The sequence below is a fragment of the Limanda limanda genome, chromosome 2 (assembly GCF_963576545.1).
Source record: "Limanda limanda chromosome 2, fLimLim1.1, whole genome shotgun sequence".
NCBI classification, from domain to species: domain Eukaryota; kingdom Metazoa; phylum Chordata; class Actinopteri; order Pleuronectiformes; family Pleuronectidae; genus Limanda; species Limanda limanda.
In genome coordinates, this window is record NC_083637.1 from 10,805,228 (window position 1) to 10,825,775 (window position 20,548).

The 20,548-nt window shown below is 44.9% G+C and overlaps 1 protein-coding gene across 1 annotated transcript in view; it reads left to right on the top strand.

The window, feature by feature from the left end:
• The window catches only part of znf827 (zinc finger protein 827), a 65,414-nt gene extending 54,444 nt beyond the window's left edge, over positions 1-10,970 (top strand). Inside the window, exons 12-14 of the mRNA XM_061091829.1 lie at positions 2,419-2,628; positions 3,289-3,466; positions 6,545-10,970. Coding sequence (XP_060947812.1) covers positions 2,419-2,628; positions 3,289-3,466; positions 6,545-7,577 — 1,421 coding nt within the window. The 3' untranslated portion in view covers positions 7,578-10,970. The remainder of the gene's footprint in view (positions 1-2,418; positions 2,629-3,288; positions 3,467-6,544) is intronic.
• The last annotated feature ends 9,578 nt before the right edge of the window (positions 10,971-20,548 follow it).

Sequence of the window (20,548 nt, forward strand, 5' to 3'; positions counted from 1 at the left end):
TCTACATCATATTTTTTCAGTGAATCAATGAGCTGCTTTGTCTGTAAAACACCCAAAAAATGTCAGACGCTATTTCTTCAAGCCCAAGGTGACATCTTCCTTATTACATATCACAAAGAAAAGTATCATCCTCTTCACTACTGAGGAGCTGGCACTAGACCATGGTAGGATTTTTTAATAACCTTAAATAATAAAATCAGTAAATCCACTTCCCATTTTATCTGGAGTGTAATGTTGCAGTGTTCTCAAACACATCCTTGATTCAAAACCCAGGAAAATGATTTCCTGTGAGTTAAATTACTCTCACATGATTGAGTAGGTGGTAGCTCACACATTGTGGCTCTTGTTCGCTGCTCAGAATAGAAATACAGTGCATTGTTAGGACAGTGACACATTTTTCTATTGTTTTAGCCCTGCACTCAATCGTTGACGGAGGTTAAAAAGCTGGTTTTCAGCTTTAAGGGTTTGAAGTTACACTGCAGTTTTTATGATGATTTTACAGACTCAGGCCTTTGGTGGCAAAATGTAGGGCACAAAGGCCTTTGAGGGGAAATTAAAGGATTTGGAGATTAATTTATAATAATATACTTTCATATCAAGTATTTGAACAGTGAACATATATCAGCAAGGACGCTGTGAAGTGGAGACATAACCATGTAAGAGTAATTTACTCTTGATAAACACACAGTTCAGTATCAGTTCAGAGGACACAGGGAAAGATGCACAGCAGAATTGGGTTTCACAAACAAGCCTCCTCCTCCACTCGACCTTCTCTGGACTTTTAAAGCTGCAGGTCTGAACCTCTGTTGGTCGATATGAGTGTTTTTGTCTAAACAGCTTTGCCTGGTTTATTGCTGACGTTTTGTGCTTTCGCTGCTCCTCACTGTATGTGTGCGCATGTTGGCTCCTTGTGTGGATGTGCGGGTGGGTGGGATAGTCCGGCCCAGACAGCTGAGGGGTCTTTCAGAGGCCACAGTGGCCTTGTTTATCTGAGAAGGTTGGCCCTTATCGTGCCTGAGGGGGAGAAAAATCAATAGGCCTTGGGTCCTTTGGAGACAATCTGGGTTTACGATGCCACTGTGGCCATCTTTTAAGTCTCTCAGCCAGGCTTGGCATTTATCTCAGTCTCGCACAAGATGGACACCAGCAGAGAACACACAAGAGCGTCTCTCATAGTCAACTTAATTTTTTTTTTTACAAACATGCATTTTATTTTCTGCATGTGAGGATTTTGATTTGTTAAAGCCCAGCCCTGTGTGTCTGACCTTAGGAGGGTCAGGTGGACACAGCAGCATTTAGAGGTAACCCTGACAGACTGTAAAAGCCTGGTTATCTGGTCAAATGCGTGGACACGCCCAGGCGAGAGATGGCAGAGCTCAGCAGGTGTTGCAGTTCAAGCAGACCCCCTGTGAAGTGCGGAGTCTGCTCAGGGAGTGAGGGTTGGTTGGGTGCCCTTCTCAGTGGGGGGAGAAGGTGGTGAATTATGTGACAGTATTCCTTAATATCTGCTCCTGGATTCTCGGGAAGACGAGACTTCCGCTTCTTCATTTTCGGTCCTATATCGTGAATGCTGCCGTGCTGTCTTTTTAGTTGAGGTATATTTCAAGGTCGAGGCCCACTGGTTCAGTGTCTTTTTTTTCCTCCTGCTTTTGCTTACATTCTGTGGCATTAACCTTTTAGATAAAGTAAGAAAAGGCAAGTAGATGCTAAATACTGCAGCAGTGGAGATAAAAGCTTCCTCAAGCTGGTTCAATACTGTATTCAGGCTGCAGCTAAGACTGTGCTGCGGATGACCCTGGTATATTTAGAATTGATTGAAGCCAGTTAATCATGTCTTCTCCTACTGAACAATCCCTTGTATCCAAAATCATGAGCATAGCGTGCGTGCAGTCCTGTATTTTTTAGACTCAGCCGTGTGTGTGTGTGTATTAAAAAGATAGGTGAACCATTTCAGGATCCGTGTAGCCTTTTCTCCCTCCTTTCACTCCCTCCTGAGTGAATGCCCTTTGTTGAGCTGTGCCCCGAGATGCTCCCGCCATCTTAGCTCCTTCGGCCATGACCCGCACTTCTCACCCCTCTTGCTCGCCCCCCTCCCCTTCTAATTCCCTCTCTTCCCAGTGAATTGCAGACTTAGAGAAGGGGGATCAATAAAAGCACACTGCATGTTGATTGGACTGGCAGCAGGTCCTCAGACAGAGCACATGACTGTCGAGGCTGCCTGCTTCTGTTCTGTTTGTGTGAATGTCAATGTGTGGTGCACATAACGATGAGGATCTTGAAACAGATTTCTCCAGGTTTTTTTAAAATATCTTTCTCCTGGGTTATTCTAAAGCTGTGGAACTGATTCAGTTTTCGCATAACATTGTATTTCCATTATAATAAAAAAGGATTTCTACCTTTCTGTCCTTTTGTCTCCAGGTTTAAATTCAAGAAGTCCCCTCAGCGAGACCAAGAGCACTTCCTCGTCCCTCTCGGCCCTCAGCGATTCACTCAACAGTTCGGAAGGTGGAGACCTCGCCCACGGTAACGAAGAACTCAAGAGCCTGCTTGCCCCGCCCTCCTCCACCGGCAGCCAGTCCAGCTCCGGAAGCCACTCGGGATCAGGAACTGAGGACAAGTCTGACAAAGGCAAGAAACCATTTTTCATTTAATAATTTTAAAGCTCCACAAAACTTAGCCATACTGGGTAATAATACAAAGATAGGGGGTCAGGCGAAAACATGAATGTTCACTCACTACAGCTCCCTACAAAATATACCAATTCATCCAGAACGTTACATGTTGAGTTCATTATCGTAATTGCGTGTTTTGAATAATTGTTTCTTGTTCCATTAGAGAGGCACTTCGTCAATTTTGACTCAGGACGACTGATGTACTTGTCAATAGGAGCAGGCTGGGTTTTATCACGTCTGACACCTGTTTTTCATTCTGACATAAACAGTTTTGCATCTGTCGATCAACGTGCCCACTCAGACGTTCTCCAAAGTTTTTATCAAGGGCCTGACAGAATAAACTGTGGATAACTCCGGAGCAACTCACACGCACATCCTGGCACCCCAGAAAATTTCACAAGATCATCCAGAGTTCAGTGCATGTCTGAAAGCAGCTTGATAAAATGGTCTCAGGGGTTATCCAGAGTCGTCCGGGAAGACTACAAATGTATAATAACAATCAGTCTTGCCGAGTCTTAAGTTTAAACAGACTCTGCTTAAGAAAATCACAAACCCTTAAAAAAAAAACCTGACTCTATCTTAACTCACCCTCTTATCCTCCTGCTGCTCTCTGCAGGCTTTGAGTGCGTCTTCTGCAACTTTGTGTGCAAGACGCGCGGCATGTACGAGCGGCACCTCCAGATCCACCTCATCACGCGGATGTTCGAGTGCGACGTCTGCCACAAGTTCCTCAAGACGCCCGAGCAGCTGCTGGAGCACAAGAAGTGCCACACCGTCCCCTCCGGAGGGCTCAAGTAAGGAAAGCAAGTACAGACAGAGGTTCCTAACTCCGCCCATCCCTCCCCCCTCCCTCACCCTTCACCCGTTCAACTCACCGCAACCAAAAACACCGACGTACAGCAAGTGCACGTTCATAGAGCAACTATAGAAGTATTCAATTTGGCTTCATTTCGATAAAATTGAAAAGTTATATGTACGAGTTTCAGGCATTCTCCTAAATGCACCATTAAAATATAAAATAACCAGCTGATTTTATCATTGTTCTTTTTAATAAGAGCTTGATTTTTTGATGCTGGTAAACTAAGCTCCTTAATAAGGTAGAAACACAGAAACATGGTCTATTTGAAGATTGTTCTCATTGTGTCGTGAATCAGTTAACCTCCCTTTTAATGTTCATTATCTGCAGCCAGCAAACGAAGTGATACAAGCTGTAGTTGTGCTCGCAGTCTCTCTCTTGTCTCTTGGCAAGTGCAACTTATTAGACAGTAGTCTGTGGGCCTGCAGTGGCGGCTCTGAACATAAGGGAGAGTGGAAAGGAGATGGAAATTGGCTTCCCCTCAGGGTCTGTTGTTCCACTGCCCACAGCTAACAACCATGCCAAAGCAAAAATATCTGATGGAACCTGCATTTCAGAAAGTCATTTTTCCCCCCCAATACAGATCCTCTGTATATTCTACTGTGTATTATGTAAAATGTGTTGGCACATGAAGAAAACAATCATTTGGAAGCGACTGCAGACACTCTCTAAACTCAAATGTCAGATGATTTACATTTGTAACATCATAGACTGGACTCAGACACAAGTCGATCCAAACTGAAATACAACAAAACTAATGCAGGTTTTCAAGCCTCAGACATCTAATGCACAGAATCCATCTTTTGAAAAAGACTCAAAGGGAGAAGCTTTTAAATACATTGTCCAAATGGACTGGATAAAGGCCTTCAGAATGGCTCTCAGAGAGCAAAAATCTCAGCCAAGAACCAATAGTCCCTTTATGAAACCACATTTAAATTCACTCGATTTTCATCAAGACCCGTGAATGATTCTCTAAGAAGACAACAAAAACAAACAAATGAAGACAAAACGATAACAGAAACACTTTATCTTCGCAGGTTCCTTAAATTTAGACAAGTCTCATATCTCTCAGGTTATCTCAGCGACTTATTGGTGGATGATGATTCACTTTTCAGACCTAACACAAGTGCACAGGAGAACTAAATAAATTACAAATTGTTTCCAGCACATGAATGTCAGTTCGAATGCTGAGGTTTCCTAATCTAAAGATAAGAAATAGTAACAAGAAGTAAAGAAAGAAAACATTAATACACACAATTGCACACATTGAAGAAATAGATGAGACATGAGTATTTTTGCACATTTTTTTCTTTATTAAGATCCATGAGTTATTCCCTGGGAAGCTCCATCTATCAATTTTAGGAAAAGTGATAAACACATGAACCTGCATATTAACCACAGTGATGTTATTTTATAACTTAATGCAACCTTATTTCTATTTAGCTCTTGTCCCCTCCCATGCTTCCCTCTCCATCTCCAGTCCCCCAGGAGCCTTTGTTGTACTGTGACACGTTTATGTCCCATTTCAGGCCTGTCAAGCGAACGTAAAGCCCATCTGTTGACCTCAACACCCACAACACACACCGATCATGTTCTTAGTCCAATAACAATAATGTATTCTCACACATTCAGGGTGGGGTTTGAGATAAAAACAATACATGAACACATTTTCCCTAAAGGTTAAAGAAAGAAATCGCACATGTAGAGCATTTTGTAAAGATTCATTTCAAGTAACACCAACCATTTCTTTATTGTTTGGTTTGAGTTGTTCTCATATCTCCAATCCGTACATTTGCAGACCCATCGAGTGTCATTATGATTATCGCCTCATCTCGTCATAAACAAAGATCTGTGTTCCACATCTTATTTCTGTGTGGTCATCGGTGGAGTTAGGATGTTTGCAACAGTAGCATTTCACTGAGCGTAAACCAGGAATGCAGCAAAGTTACACTTCTATTTATTACACAAATCCTGTAGATAACAGGGACACAAACACACAAGATGCCCAGTTGTGGCCCCAAAGATATTCACATTATTATTCTATTAGTCATTAATTTGAGGTCTCGCTTCTAGCTGTAGTGTGTGAGTGAATAAATAAATGTAAAGGAGGGTTTGTAACAGTTTTAAATGTCTCTTCTGTCTGCTGTGAATGTTTTTGAAGCCAGATTGATTTCTTTATGGCAGTATTTTAAAAGGGAGATAAACAGGTTGTGGCTATTTTAGATTCTTTTCATTCTACAGAGGAGAAAGAGAGTCCTTTTGATATTCTTTGTATTTAACTTTATCTGGAATCTGCCTTAACACAATATCTCTGCTGTATTGTTGAATTCTGCATAGGGCTGGTTTTACAGTCGTTTGATTTATGTAAGCCACATGTATATTTACTGAAAACAACAGGCAGGTTTAGCCAAATTGTAAAAGTAAAAGTTAATGGATGTTAACAGGAAATTGACTCAAATTTCCTGACCTCAAGTCCAGAACAAGATGTTTTGTCCCAGTCTGGCGTGTATACACTTGAGCAATGTGAAGTGTTTTTATATATGTCGGAGTGTGTAGAGAGGGAGAGAGGGCCTTGACCATTTTTCGAGGTTTTTCTGAGGTGATTCTGTTCTGCAGGGTTTGTGAAGCGCTTTGGGGCCCAGAGCAGATGAAAGGTGCTATTTAAATGTAAGTGCCACTCCATTCCTTCATTTCCCTTCATGTCCTTCTGCTCCGATCCTTTCTCCAGCCTGTCAACCCTCCTCCTCTCCCTCCCACACACACACACATATATACACATACAGCTGATCCCCTCAATTCTGCCATCATTAAACTGCCACACATACCACCATGAGCACACAGAACTGTATATTATACACACTTTTCCTTTTTCTGTCCTCCTCCTTTTCATCATTTTGTGTTATTCAATTTCAAGTTGTGCTAGGTGGTTGTGAAACGTACACTTTGCCAACAACTGTCTTTTGCTTCTGTGTGTGTTGTGTCCCCCTCCCTGCTTCCCTTTCGTTGCATTACCCAGGTGCCCTTTCTGCATCTACTCCACCAATCGTCCAGCGGCCATGGAGTGCCACCTTAAGACGCACTGTAAGATGGAGTACCGCTGCCGCATCTGCCAGGGACTGTGGCCCGACCAGGCTTCATTGGAGGCCCACATGCGCGGGCACCGCCTGGGCAACCACTACAAGTGTGAGCAGTGCGGCTACTTGTCCAAGACGGCCAATAAGCTGATCGAGCATGTGCGTGTGCACACGGGCGAGCGGCCCTTCCACTGTGACCGCTGCTCCTATAGCTGCAAGCGCAAGGACAACCTCAACCTGCACAAGAAGCTGAAGCACGCGCCGCGCCAGACTTTCGGCTGCCATGAGTGCCCTTTCACCACGACTCACCCTTTTGTCTTCAGCCGCCACCTCAAGAAACACCAGAGTGGAGGAGCGGGGGGACTGGACGAAGGCTTAGGAGGAGAGGAGGAGGAAGAAGACGAGGAGGAGGCAGGAGAGGAGGAGCTGCCTTTCGAGGGAACATCGCCGGGGGGCTCGTCGTTGCAGAAGAGTCACGAGAAGTTCCTGTTCGGCGGCGGAGGAGGAGGAGGCGGCAGCAGCGGAGGGAGTGGGAGTAACAGCCCCCTCATGAGTCTAACAGCGTCCCAGGCGCTCCAGTCCGTTGCCCTGTCGTTCACTCTGGGCAAATCCAAACACCTGGACGCCAAAGGTCCTCTGCACCGCTTGGTCAGCGCCAACCGCAACAACGCCATGAAAAACCCCGGCGGCTCCAGCAGCATCAGCCCCTCCCTCTTCCTCCCCTCCTCCCGCCACGTGTTCGAGCAGTACAGGAACTGCGACCGGGCGCACCTGATCCCCCTCACCACCCTGTTCACCCACAACAGCCGCTTCACATTCCGCTCGCACCTCCACTCCAGATGGCGGCCGGCCACAACTCCTCTCCTCTTCTCCTCCAACTCGGCCTCCCCCTCCCGCTCTCCCCCCTCACCCACCTCCCACAAACACTCCTTCCTGGCCTACCTGGGACTGATGGAGAGGGCCAAGACTGTTTGACCTCGCCCTCCTCCTCCTCTCTCGCTCGTTCCCTCACTCCTCGGACGGTGGCGTGAATGACACTAGACCACTGCATCGGGAGCAACATCTTTTCCAATCAGACCAGCAGAATAAGCTGGACCAGACAAACTTATTAAAGAAAAGAGAAAAAAAACATTTATAAGAGAAAAAGGCTGTACATGCTAAAAAAATGCATTTATATCAAAAAGCTGCTTTTCTTATCAGTTCTATCAATTGAATTATTACTACTTCAGCTACTACTCTCTATTACCTTTTTTGTTTTCTGTTTTTAAAAGTCTGAATGACCTGGACCCAGTTGCATTATCTAAGGAAACTAACATATCTCAGTTTTATAGATCTTTTTTCTTTAGTCGTTTGATGAGATAAAAAGTTGAAAAAGACGAAACAAAACTTGCAAGTGCTACATTTTAGTGCATTTTTGTCTATTGCTATTATGCATCGAAATAGCATGCCTGTTTCTGTGTTCCAACTAGCTTTGACGTCATTAGGAAGCTGAAGTCGAGATATCCTGAAGTGTTAGCGGTGCGACCGAACCAATGAAACGGCATGCTTTTCATTGGAAAAGGCACGTTTCCAAAGCAACGCCTCAAACCACGCACTTACCTTATTTATCAATCTTGTACATAGTTTTGTAGCCCCTCCCATCTTTTTGATTTCTGTTGGTCTTTTGTATAATGGTGAAACCATTTTATGCATAGCTGCTGCCTGATATCACTTCTGTCTCAGAACATTTCTTATTTTCAAGGGTTACAATCTCATTTAAATGTTTTTGGTGTAAGCTAATAGAACAGAAAAAAAGCTTTGATTATGTAAATATTCAAATCTGTAAATTGAATATATTCAAAAAGACCCAACAGCGCCAAGAAACATTTTTATTTCTAACAATTAGACTAAATATAAATGTTAAATCCCTCAGACGACGAATACGCCATCATGTTCTTCTGAGACCAAGTGGATATCAGCGCAGGTTCTTATGCAGAACTGTGTCTCACACACCTGTACTTAGAAGAGATATATGAGATAACTGTTTTGTGGTGGTGACCGGTGTGGGTCAGCGAGCTGCCCACAGCCAAGGTCACCACAGGCCGATTCAATGGTGCTTTTTTGAGCTTTTTGTAATTTTTTGTGTACAAAAAAATAGAAAAAAAATCTGTTCCAAAATGACTTGAATGAATGTATTTTGGTTTATGTACATGGAAAAAGGAGCGACGCAGAAGTGTGAGCAGGGACGTCTTCTGTGCCGGTCGAGGCGGGAAAGTCGGTGTGTTTGGTGGCCTTCTGTGTCCTTTTCTTTGGTTTTTGTCATTTTTACATTTTTTTACTGAGCCTTTTACATCATAATAAAACGTTTTTCTACTAACATCCATAGTGCACCTATCGGGATGAGAGAAAAGAAAAAGCTCCTGTAGGTGCGACGCTGAAGCGAAGCCGTTCACACGTGCCGCATTAGATGGCTTCCGTTGGTCTGGCTGACACGGTACTGCTCGAAACGCTCCCTCCTGTCGACCTTTTGAGTTTTTATTGCACTTACTGTAGCTACACTTCAAGCCAAAAGCACTTAAATCTTTTATTTTCCTTTTTTTTATTTTTTTAAGTGCAAACTTAGATCCACCACGTCACCATAATGTGAAGTAGACAGTCATCGCTGGAAATGACTCAATCAAAACATCCCTTAGTTTCACATGTAGACATTTCTCTGCCTCTGTACAGAGCCCCCCCCCTCCCTTAAATTCAGCCGAGGAAAAAACATTTTAATCTGTAAATGATTTCTTACTTCAGAGAATAAGGAATGGAGCATTTTACAGAGTCGCTTCCATCAACAAGTCCAATTTTATCTTGATTTAAGGATATATTTTATTCTCTATTCTGAGTTTCAGTGGAAAGATGTCGTTTGCAAAGCTGTTTTTTCTCTTTTTCTCAGCTGACCCTGAGGAGGGGGGTGGGGCTCCATAGCCTCCGTGAAAACCGGAGAAAGTAAATTAATACAAATTGCATGAATTAGACAGTGGAGGTTAAGCTCTCCCTGGGAACTCAAAAGTCCCAGGCTAAATTGTGATCGCCAATTTTGCACAGTGCTGCACTTTTTGATTATGAGAATATGTATTTATCCATTTAATGCTCAACAAGAAGAGTGTGTTTTGTGAGGTGGGGCAGCGTAGTACAAGCGTTTTATTTTTTTGAAAAGCTTTACCCGTCATCAATCGTGCTTGTGTTCCAAGTTGTCTTCAAGCCAAAATCCCTTATTTGTAAAGGGATTGTTTCTTTTCTTTGTCATTACCTTTTTTTTTTTTGGTCTATTTTGCTCATGTGTTTTGTTACAATGACTCATTGTTGCTTTTATTTTTATTTTTCTACTTAAATCTTGTCAGAATAATGTTGATTGGACAGAGAACATGACTTGTCAAGACCAAAATGTAAGTCGCGGCAGGATGTGATGTTAGGATTGAATCCGTCACGTCCTGCTCCGGAGCGATGTCTTCGATTGTCTCCCTCTTTACACTGTTTGATTGTTCCTTTCTGCTCGGTCAATGCCTGGCATGCTGTCTCTGGAGTGAAAGGAGCATCCCTCCAACACACACACACACACACACACTCTCTCCTTGTACTATCTACGTTATCTTTTATACTCTAGTGCCACTTGGTGGAAGGAAACCACCTGAGACTTCTGAGAATAAGTCAAACTAATTGTCAGGGTCCACGAGAAGAAAGAAGCTGAAGAGAAAAAACGAGAATGTGTCCACTCTTGACACCTTTTTAAAAATGTCTGCCTTTTAATATAATCATGAATGGCTGCACTTCTTTATGTCCCCCGGGTTCGAGTGTAATGTTTCAAAAGGCAACACGGCTCCAATCCTTTTTTAATAAAAAAAATAACAGTATTCTTTTAAGCACTTATTCTGTTTGTTTTGCCCGATCGTGTGCAGCACAGAGACTTTTTTTTGTTTTGTTTTCGAAGCTTGACTACCTTTTCGGCACTTCAGAGTATGCATGACATTGCCCTCGCTCTAGTTCTTCAGCACTTAATTGTGTTTAAAACTAACTCCCTCGGTTGCATTTAGTTAGCATCAGCCTGCACTGTCCTACAATCAGTTCGCTTTACGTTCGGCTGTGTTTTACGATTAGAAAAGGCTCAACTCTCTTTTCTTTTGGCACTCGGTAAAGATGTGTATGTGCTGTATAAAGCTTTTTTTTATTACTCCATTGTTAAGGCTGTACAGGGTTGTGACGATAACTGGTAAATAGATCATTTGTACTATTTTTTTTTTTTCGGTTTTGTATTTGTTTGTTTTTTTATGTTTGGCATTATTTTATGTTCAACTTGCCAGATCTAAATGTAACAGGATTTGAAAGTAAAGCTTACATCAGATATCACGCCTGTTGTCTCCTTTCTCTTTGTTATTTTGGTTCAAACTGTCACAGCTTCACTGTGTTAAATATGTAAGTGTCATTATTGTAAGATGCTCGATGCCTCATACAAAAATAACCCAATAAATCAACCAATTTGTTGATTAAATATTTGAAAATTGAAGAACACCACAATATCCCAGCCACTCCAGTATGGACATGTTTCTTTTCTGCTGCTACACACAACAGAGCTCATCTATATTAGTGTAATGTCATTTGGACTATCATTGACATTTAACAGATTTAATTCAGTGTTGGGAGGAAAATCAGTTGTAGCTCTAACTGAGAAACAGCCCAGATATCACACAATTTATTCTTAAGCAGTGTTTCCTACTATTAAGAGATAAAATCATTCAGCAGAACCAACTTAATTATTGGAGAAGAGTTGTTGGATAAAACAATCTACTTAAGGTTCATTACTGGATACTATAAATTTAGCTTAATTTTGTTTCACACAGGAAGGTTTTTGATGTAACAGTTTTATTGTGATAAAACATACTGAAAAGTCATTAAAGGGCTCAGAAGAAAGGAAAAATGTAAATCAGTGAAAACACCATCTGCTGAAAAAGAACATGATAGAGACAACAATAAAACAAACCTAAATTCCTCCATAAACCTCTCGTGAAAAAAAAAAGGGAATGAAAAGTCAAAAACAAGTCGATAACGAGAGAAGACGTAAAAAATAATGGCGGAGAAAAGCAGTTTGAGAGCCGACGTCGTTCGGTGACATGAGTTAAACAGAAGCTCTGATCAGCTTTGAGGGACGCGGCTTCGTCTAATTCATGGCGCTGGCGAGCCATCATAATAATAAGGAACAGGATCTGTCATGGTGTCTAGCTGGTGTTTTTATTAGACCGATGGGAGGTCTCTCTCGCTCTCCTCTCTGTGTCGTAGTAATGAAAGTTACAGCACGTTCTCGCCCAGCCAAAGGTTGGCTCTGCCTAATGAAAACAGATGAAGCAGAGATAAAGTGTTTGCTGACATTAAGGGACTCATTTATCACCGTTAGCCCCCGAGCTACAGAACACCTTGGTCTGGAGCTCTCCTTTAACAGGCCCTGCCTCACAGCACCCTGGTGGCACGCCGCAGCCTTCCAGCCACATCAGCGCCTCCATCTTTACCTCTCTTTCTATTTCACCCCTCGTTTTCTTTCTTTTTTTTGCATTATTCTCACGGGTTATTTTCCCGGTTTAAATCGCCACGCTCACGGCGTCTCGTTTGCAAGGGTTTGTGTGGGTTAGAGCAGGAAAATAAATAAAAAAGGCAGTTTCAAAGGAGCCTTATCAAATGTAAAGGATTTGGCAGAACTCGCAGGACCTCCACGTTGACCCGTGTGGGTTCAACAGCCGGCCGAAGCCCGATCGCTCCTGTTCAGGGGCCGTGTGTGTTTTCATCTCGCTGCTCATCTCGTCTGTGTATTAATGAATCTTTTCGGCTGTGTTTAAAGCTGCTTAATTAAGTTCAAAGCAGCGCTCGGGGCACAGCGCGCCTGCTCAGCTGACCTCCCTACGAGTGGAAGTGTTGATTAGGAAGTGAGGAGACATGCAGGCACTGCAGGGGACGGGCTATTGATTGAAAGGATAGAAAAAAGCTCATTTGGATTTTGTGATTGGAATATCACACTGTACAACGGGGGCTGTTTTTCTTCGTTAGCCGGAGCCGAACAATAACAACCCGGCCGCTGCGCCCGGCGGTTTGGTGATATTGTCGACTAAGTGAGGAATTTCTGTGATAAGACCAAACGCCGGAGTTTTCCCTCATCCCAATAATAGCCCTTCACCCCGGCCCGAGCTGTCTGCACAATGTCGACCTTTCGACACCACCTCGCGAAAGTTGGCCGCTGTCGATCGATAGCGTGTTAGCTTTTTGTTTGTAGGTTCAGGCTGCCTTGGCTTTATTACAGCTGCTAAGAGTCATGGGGGAGTCGTGCACGGCTTTGTGAGAGAGGAGCTCCCTCTTGTTTGCCAAAAGTGTAATCCCGCCGTGACCCGCCGTGACCCTGCCCTGAGAGGAAAGCTGCTTAGACAGAAGTGCGTGTCTGTGGGAGCTCCCAGCTGCCTGGCCTCCCTCTCTGCTTCCTCTCTCTCTGCTTCTCTCTGTGCTGCTCACTCCATCCACCTCACTCTGGATCTCTTCCCTCTACAGCTCCATGTTCATCTCTCCATCACACAGAGTCTCACCCTCACTCTCTGCTCCTCTTTTATCATCTCCTGTTTACCTCCTCATTCTTCTCTGCCTCGTCATTTTTCCATTCACTCACTTCACTCAGCGTTGGTACTTCCAGGACTCCTCCTCCTCCTCCTCCTCCTCCTGCTCCTCCTCACCGCCCCTCCGCCCCTCCGCCCATGCACCTTCGAGGTTTTGAGCCTGTGAGGGAGCCCAGCCTCGGTTAAGTGGAGACAGATCTCCTATTTATTTGCTCCAACAGAGAAAACAAACACACAGAGTCCTGCCCGTGGACGGCTGTTGGGTACGGGCTGTGGAGCCGGACCGGTGGTGAACAGTAAGGAGAAACTGAAGGAAGAAAATCAACTCTGGAATCGATTTGGCTCGGGATGATGAGGCCTGGGCTAAAATGGAGAATTAGACTCCGCTGAGGCTGCTCGCTGATTTGTAAATCTTTTCATCTTCGGAAAAAAAACAAAAAAAGGCAGCTAAATGGATCGGTAACTATGAAATTTCATGTTTATTCAGTCCCTAAAAGTTGTAGAAGTCAGCCGAGGCAGAAACAAAGACGTCAGAGCTGATGGCGCCTCGGGGTGGCAGCGGTTCCACGGGCTCGTGTGGCGTGTCACTCGCCACTCCGAGTCGGGCTGGACACGCATGGCGGGACGTGTATTTACATGCATGTTTGGTGCCCGGCCCCGGGGGGCACAGCATCATCGCTGCCTGCCCGCCCCCCCGCTGCGCCACTCCCCCCTTCTCTAGGGTGAGACATCACTCGGCGGGGGGTCAGCAGCAATCTGATTCAGGAATCACCGTGGGGGGTGTTTTTTTGGGGTAAGGGAGGTGGGCGGGGGGGGGGATTACCCACAAGTCTCTGGGCCCGGCATATGCAGACTTAGGGCAGTCTGAATCAGCAGGGGGGGGGCAGATCATACCCCCCACTGTTGGCTGCACCCGCAAAATATAAAGCCAGAGCTTGGCCACTCCAAACTGGATGACAAACACATTGTGGACGAGAGGAGGGGGAGGGTAGCGGTTCAGAGGAAGAGCGGTTGGACTTAAGGACGACGGTGTCTTTGAAATAGATCGGACACCAGCCAGTGAGACTCCCCTGTTACCACGGCTCTCGGGGACAGACACAAGTCATGTGGTTTCTCTAACAGCCGGTCGCCTGAACCTGAAGACACCGCCAGGCGTTTCTCAAACCTCTGGCTCAGTCCGACGTGACAACACACAACAAGGATTCCTGTGTGTCGGGAGAAGTGAGGAGATTTCCTTCCAAGGTCAAGCCCAAACTAATCAGCCTCCTCATTCCCGAGGACGGAGTAATGAAGTAGAACAGTGACCCCCGGCCGACCCTGTGGATCCACGGCCGGGAAAACTGACCTGGAAAGCCAATTATTAAACAGAATTATTCAAACGGAGCCGCCATTTATTAATAAACATGTGAGTCACCCACTAAATGTGTGAGAAGTTCCCCAGCGACTGTCCCGACACCTTAACTCCTGCAGGATAATCAGCTCCTTTTTCCTCTGTATCCTAAAGATGATTTGTGCTGAGGTTTGATTACAACCTGGTTAGCTCCCCTAATTATCTCGTGCACTTGAGCTTTTAATGATTTCCATGATTCAATTAACCCTAACTGAATTCCTGTCTTCAATCAATTAAAGCCATAGCTGCACACTCATCCATCTTCCAATCAGGGGGCATCAGGAATCCCGCCATCCATTCTCATTTGTCGAGAGAGTGGGTCAAACAAATTAACAGAGATCGCATCCATCCATGTCCTTCTCCTCTTTCTCTCCCAACCTTTTCCTGTTACTTTGGTTCCTTCTCCTCTTTCCTAGTTTGTTGTTTTGCGACAGAGGTTTCTCTTTGTACGCCGTGTCCTCGACAGAAACAGGTTGTGGTCAATATTTTTTAACTTTTATTATAAATAGGAACGATGCAGGTCTCCAACCACCCTGACCTTTCAGCTGCACAAACAACCGCTGTGATCACGACGCTCACTGCTGAGAACTCGTCTAGATACAGTGTCGTCTTTTATTTCTTGTCATCGCTCAAGACGACACACACACACACATAGGCACTTAAAGACACCAACGCCCACTTGTGTACACAAACACACACAGTTTGGCACCATCTGCTGGAACCTTTACAGACACGTGAGAGAAATATTTGTAATAAAGTTGTAGCAGAGGATATTTGTAATAAAGTGAAGAATAAAAAATGACTCGCCCCCTGCCCGAAACAGGAGAACTGCAAATTGCTCCGGTGAGATCAACACACACACACACACACACACACACACACACACACACACACACAGACACTTCAAGGGTCCGTGGGAGCAGATTGGTTGTTTTTTGACAGAAAACCAAAGGCATGTCTGACGGATGAAGGCAGCCTGTTCAGCCAGTTCACAGTGGAATTAGAGGAGGAAGCAGCAGCAGCAGAGACGGTTGCCACGGTGCCCAGATAGTCATTTAACCCTCATTGGTTGAAAGGGAAGCCGAGGGCAGCGCAGCCTTTTCACATGCTGCTCTTTCCATCCCCATTATCTCCTCTGTCTCATCCCCTGCTCGCCACCAGTATGCTTTCCTTGAAAGGACTCCGCATTCTTTTAAATGTAAATACCAAACTGTGCTCTTTCTGAAACAGGGTGGAGCTGGAGATTAGGTTCTAATGCTCCAACACCAGCGTGGCTCTCTCTTCAGCAGAATCATTTAACGGCAGCGGCGGCCGCAGAGCACAGCGTCGGGGGTGTTCTGGTCACATTGAACATTGGATAAGATCAAACACAGAGAGAAGAAGCCCACTAGGCTGCAGAGGCCTTGTCCGAGGGTCTCGCTGTGATGGAGTCAAAATGGCAGAAAACATGGCCGCTAACTTCAATCTCATATCTCTAGAGCGTGATCATCGTGTTATGGTGGAAGCTTCAAATGTCCTCATGCACAGGACGGCCTCCTCCACTACATCCTTCCTCTAAGCTCTTGTATTTTTTTTTTTCGTTTGGAAGCCAGTGAGCGTGCATTCCCTGGCACAATATTCGAAGAAGCGACATTATTCAGTCCCTTCATTTTCATATCAAGAAAAAACACATGGAGAAAGAAATCAGAGCTCAGGTTCAATCTTATATTCACTTCTGTAAGATTCACATCACTCTCTTTAATATAGAATTCCACTCAAATACTCCAATGAAAACTTCTTCATTATTAGACCCGATTCCACAGCATTTCAACAAGAGACAGAAGTGATTGTACAAATCCCACTGTTCTGAACCGTGTCCTCTCATAAGCACGTTTCTTTTTGGGTTTAAAAAACCTGTGTAATAATAATCAATCTGTGGGCAAGTGTGTCAATAACTTATCACAGATCATTCTCCCACGTCACATCTCCTCCCTCTGAAGACACTGTTCTTACAAGTGATCAGTATTGTGCATTATTTTCCAAGTTTTCCTCCACAATCCTCCATATGTTTGTACATATTTAACCTCTTCTTGAAGGTTGTAGTTTTCTTATCCAAGAAGACAGTCGGAGTATCTTCTAGGTTCTAATGCTCCAACACCAGCTTGGATCTCTCTTCAGCAGAATCATTTAACGGCAGCGGCGGCCGCAGAGCACAGCGTCGGGGGTGTTCTGGTTACATTGAACATTGGATTAGATCAAACAGAGAGAAGAAGAAGCCCACTAGGCTGCAGAGGCCTTGTCCGAGCGTCTCGCTGTGATGGAGTCAAAATGGCAGAAAACATGGCCGCTAACTTCAATCTCATCTCTCTCATCGTGTTACGGTGGAAGCTTCGAATGACCTCATGCACAGGACCATAGATATATATATATAAAGACTAGATGTCTCGTCTGCGTTGCCGGCCAACGGAGCCGGACGTCACCACATGGCGGCCATCTTGCCAGAGGTTGCTTGCTCACCCATAACATTGGGTTGGTAGTGGTAAATAACCATAACTTGCTCAATTTTTAACCGATTTTGAAACGGTCTGGTTCGTCAGAGATGTAGTTATGACACTACATAAATTATTAATTTTAAAAAATTACATAATTGTTCATAAGTATGCAGTGCCATATCTACATCTCTAACAAACCAGACCGTTTCAAAATCGGTTGAAAATTGAGCAAGTTATGGTTATTTACCACTACCAACCCAATGTTATGGGTGAGCACAAAGACATATATAAGGCTAGATGTCTCGGCCAATGGAGTCGAACGTCACCACATGGCGGCCATCTTGCTGCAGGCGGCTCGCTCACCCATAACATTGTGTTGTAGTGGTACGTACTTTTTAAATAACCATAACTTGCTCAATTTTCAACCGATTTTTAAACTGTTTGGTTTGTTATAAACGTCAGAGATGTAGTTATGACACTGCATGATATCTAGCGTTTATATATGATATATATGGGTGAGTAAGCAACCTCTGGCAAGATGGCCGCCATGTGGTGACGTCCGGCTCCGTCGAACGAGACATCTAGTCTTTATATATATCTATGCACAGGACGGCCTCCTCCACTACATCCTTCCTCAAAGCCCTTGTATTTTTTTTTTCCTTTTGGAAGCCGGTGAGCGTTGCATACCCTGGCACAATTTTCAATAGCGCTCCCCCTGGAGTAGCAGGGGAATGGCTATCACAACAATTACACTGACAGCTCTTTTCTAAAGTGCACTTGATTTATTTGATTTAGCGAAGATTAATGGCCCTCCCTGGTAGCAGGCCGGGCTGAGCGGTGCAGTGAAACACGGGCCCGGCATCCCTGCTCGAGCGCAGGTGGATGCTGCTGCAGATAATGGGATTGCATGAAATATTATGCACACATCCAAACGTGCGTGTGTTTATATATAAACTCACAAATCATCCCTGAGCATGTTTAATTTGACTGAAGCTGCAGCATGTTTTTTTTGGCTTGTTCTTTTGCCTAGTTACTCCTGAAGTGACAGAGTCAATTGTCCCGGTCGTACATCAGCTTTACAGATGATTTCAGCAGACGCAGGGAAATAGAGCAAACACACACACACACACACACACACACACACACACACACACACACACACACACACACACACACACACACACTCAATCATCTCATCAAGCTGAAGTGTCGCTTTATGATGTACAAGGAAATGTAACTTTTAGATCTTGTTCTTAATGTTTGAAAATGCTGAATTCCTGCCAAATAATACAAAAAATTCCGTTCACTGCAGCCTTAACTTCAATCAAATCAAATACTTGATTAAAAGATGGAATTTAGGAAACGTCTGCCGTGTATTTGCAAATCCACGGTTGTTGTGGTTATTATTGAAGTACATTTTTTTTGATACTAACTGATGAGAACTAAACAGCCTTTTATCGTTTTGTGGATTTTTGTCAGTGCCTGTCTGTATCTAGTTTTTGCCTTTTTGCCTTCAGGGTTGATGAAGTTGTATTGTATATATATATATATATATATATCTACACACTAATATTTGTGGTCCTCTGACCATTTATATACACAGGATCATGAATATATAAGCAGTTGCTGTTTGTCCATTTACCTGATGTGTGTTACACTGGGTTGTGGTTCTTCTGTCTAACAAGTTGAATATTCAGCTAAGATTATTTTCAGTCTAAAGAATTGTTTAATAACACATCTCATTGGAGCACAGGCAGACTCCTCATATAAAAATAAAAAAGTGGCTTCAAAATAAACTGACAATGCTTGGGTTCAAGTTCAAGTCTGTTTTACATTTGCACGTCTGTTTAAATTACTTCTTTCTATGCTTGTCCACACTATCAAATCAGTTCTTACATACTATCATACATAGACAGACACACACATGTTCTTAAAACCGGCTGCTAGAGGGAGACACCTGCCCCTCCACCACGTGCCAGAGAGAGCTCTGTCTGTCTGGCCGGCAGACAGTCGCCAGGCCAGCGGTCCGGTGCGGTCCAGTGAGGTTGGCACTGATGTCCGCCCATCTGCCCGGGTTGACACGTTTGCTCCCACAACACTTGTCCTGGAGGACGAAATGTGCTGTGGTGTCCTGGCAAGGTTCCCTGAAATGTCAACCTGGCGTGACCAACCCATGCCGGCCCCTTGGCCCTCACAGGCCCGGTAATGTGGGGCATCGCCCTGGAACAGACCAGGAGCCAGGAACATGCCACGGTAACAAAAACAGCTGATCGACTGCCGGGGCGCCACCATCTTGTCCAGGGTGGGTAGAGCTTGTTCGGTCAGGTAGAGGACCGCTGTTCTCATTACTGGCTCTGAACCTTACAAAACTTGGCTATTCATTAGTAGATAGAGGGCGGCTGGATAGGAAAGAGATATCAGGAGCAGGAGACGCATGTGGGAAACCCGCTTGGATCCTGGGCCGGAGCAATCCCATCCCATTAAAAAATTATGAATGAGAGAAACTCGCTTCCTCTCCTCTCACACGAGCCAAAAACAATGGACGCGGAGGAGAAATAACATGCGGAACATATTTTCTCTTGTGTGAGCAGATGGTCTTGGAGGTGCTGAGGGTCTGATGTTGGCTGCCTCTGTCCCGCGGCCCCTCAGGGCAGCAACTGTGAGTGGTCATTAACACAGGGAGCAGGCCATGCCAGGAGAGAGAGAGGGGACTAGCTGTAGTTAACAGCCACTCTCCACTTAAATCCGGCTTCTCGGTGCTAAACAGGAACAGCTACAGCAGTTCTCCCGGTTGCCAAAGCTGTGAAGGCAACACATCATGAAAGACCTCTGGAAAAAAAACGACTTTGTTGTGTGCGCACAAAGGAGCAGAATGGGGAAAGGTGTGGTTCTACTCCACTGGGCCTCATCACTCACTTTTTCTGAGTCCGAGGTTATGGTGAGGGGCTGCCTGGCACGTATCCATACACTGCAAATCACGGCATGTGTGTGTGTGTCCGCGTGCACGTGTGTGTGCACAGCGGAGCCGTGGACAGGTATGACAAGCTGACCTCCACATGTGACCAGAGAGAGAGTGTGGCCCAGTGTTACCTGTCATACCTCGGGCTGCCTGGAGCCCCAGAGCAGCAGCTTGACCAGGCCACTGGGCAGCGAGAAGTAATAGAGACTGGCAAGGAGGGCAACGAGGGGTCACACGGAGGAGGAGGAGGGTGGGGGGGGAGACAGGGACATGTGACAGGAGGACTGGTGGGAGGATGAAAGCAGGAGAGTGAGGAGAGAGAAGAGAGGAAAGAGAAATTGAGGAGAGCGGTGGAGGATAATGATGTGGGAGCAAGTGGGTCAATCAAGGAGCAAAGAGAGGAAGATAAAAGAGAGCAAAGTGAGGAAGGTGGCGGCGGATCTCTCTGCATATTAAGCCTCTGAAGAGAGATCGGAATTATGCGTAAAGGCGGCGGAGGACGAGAAGAGGAAATCTGG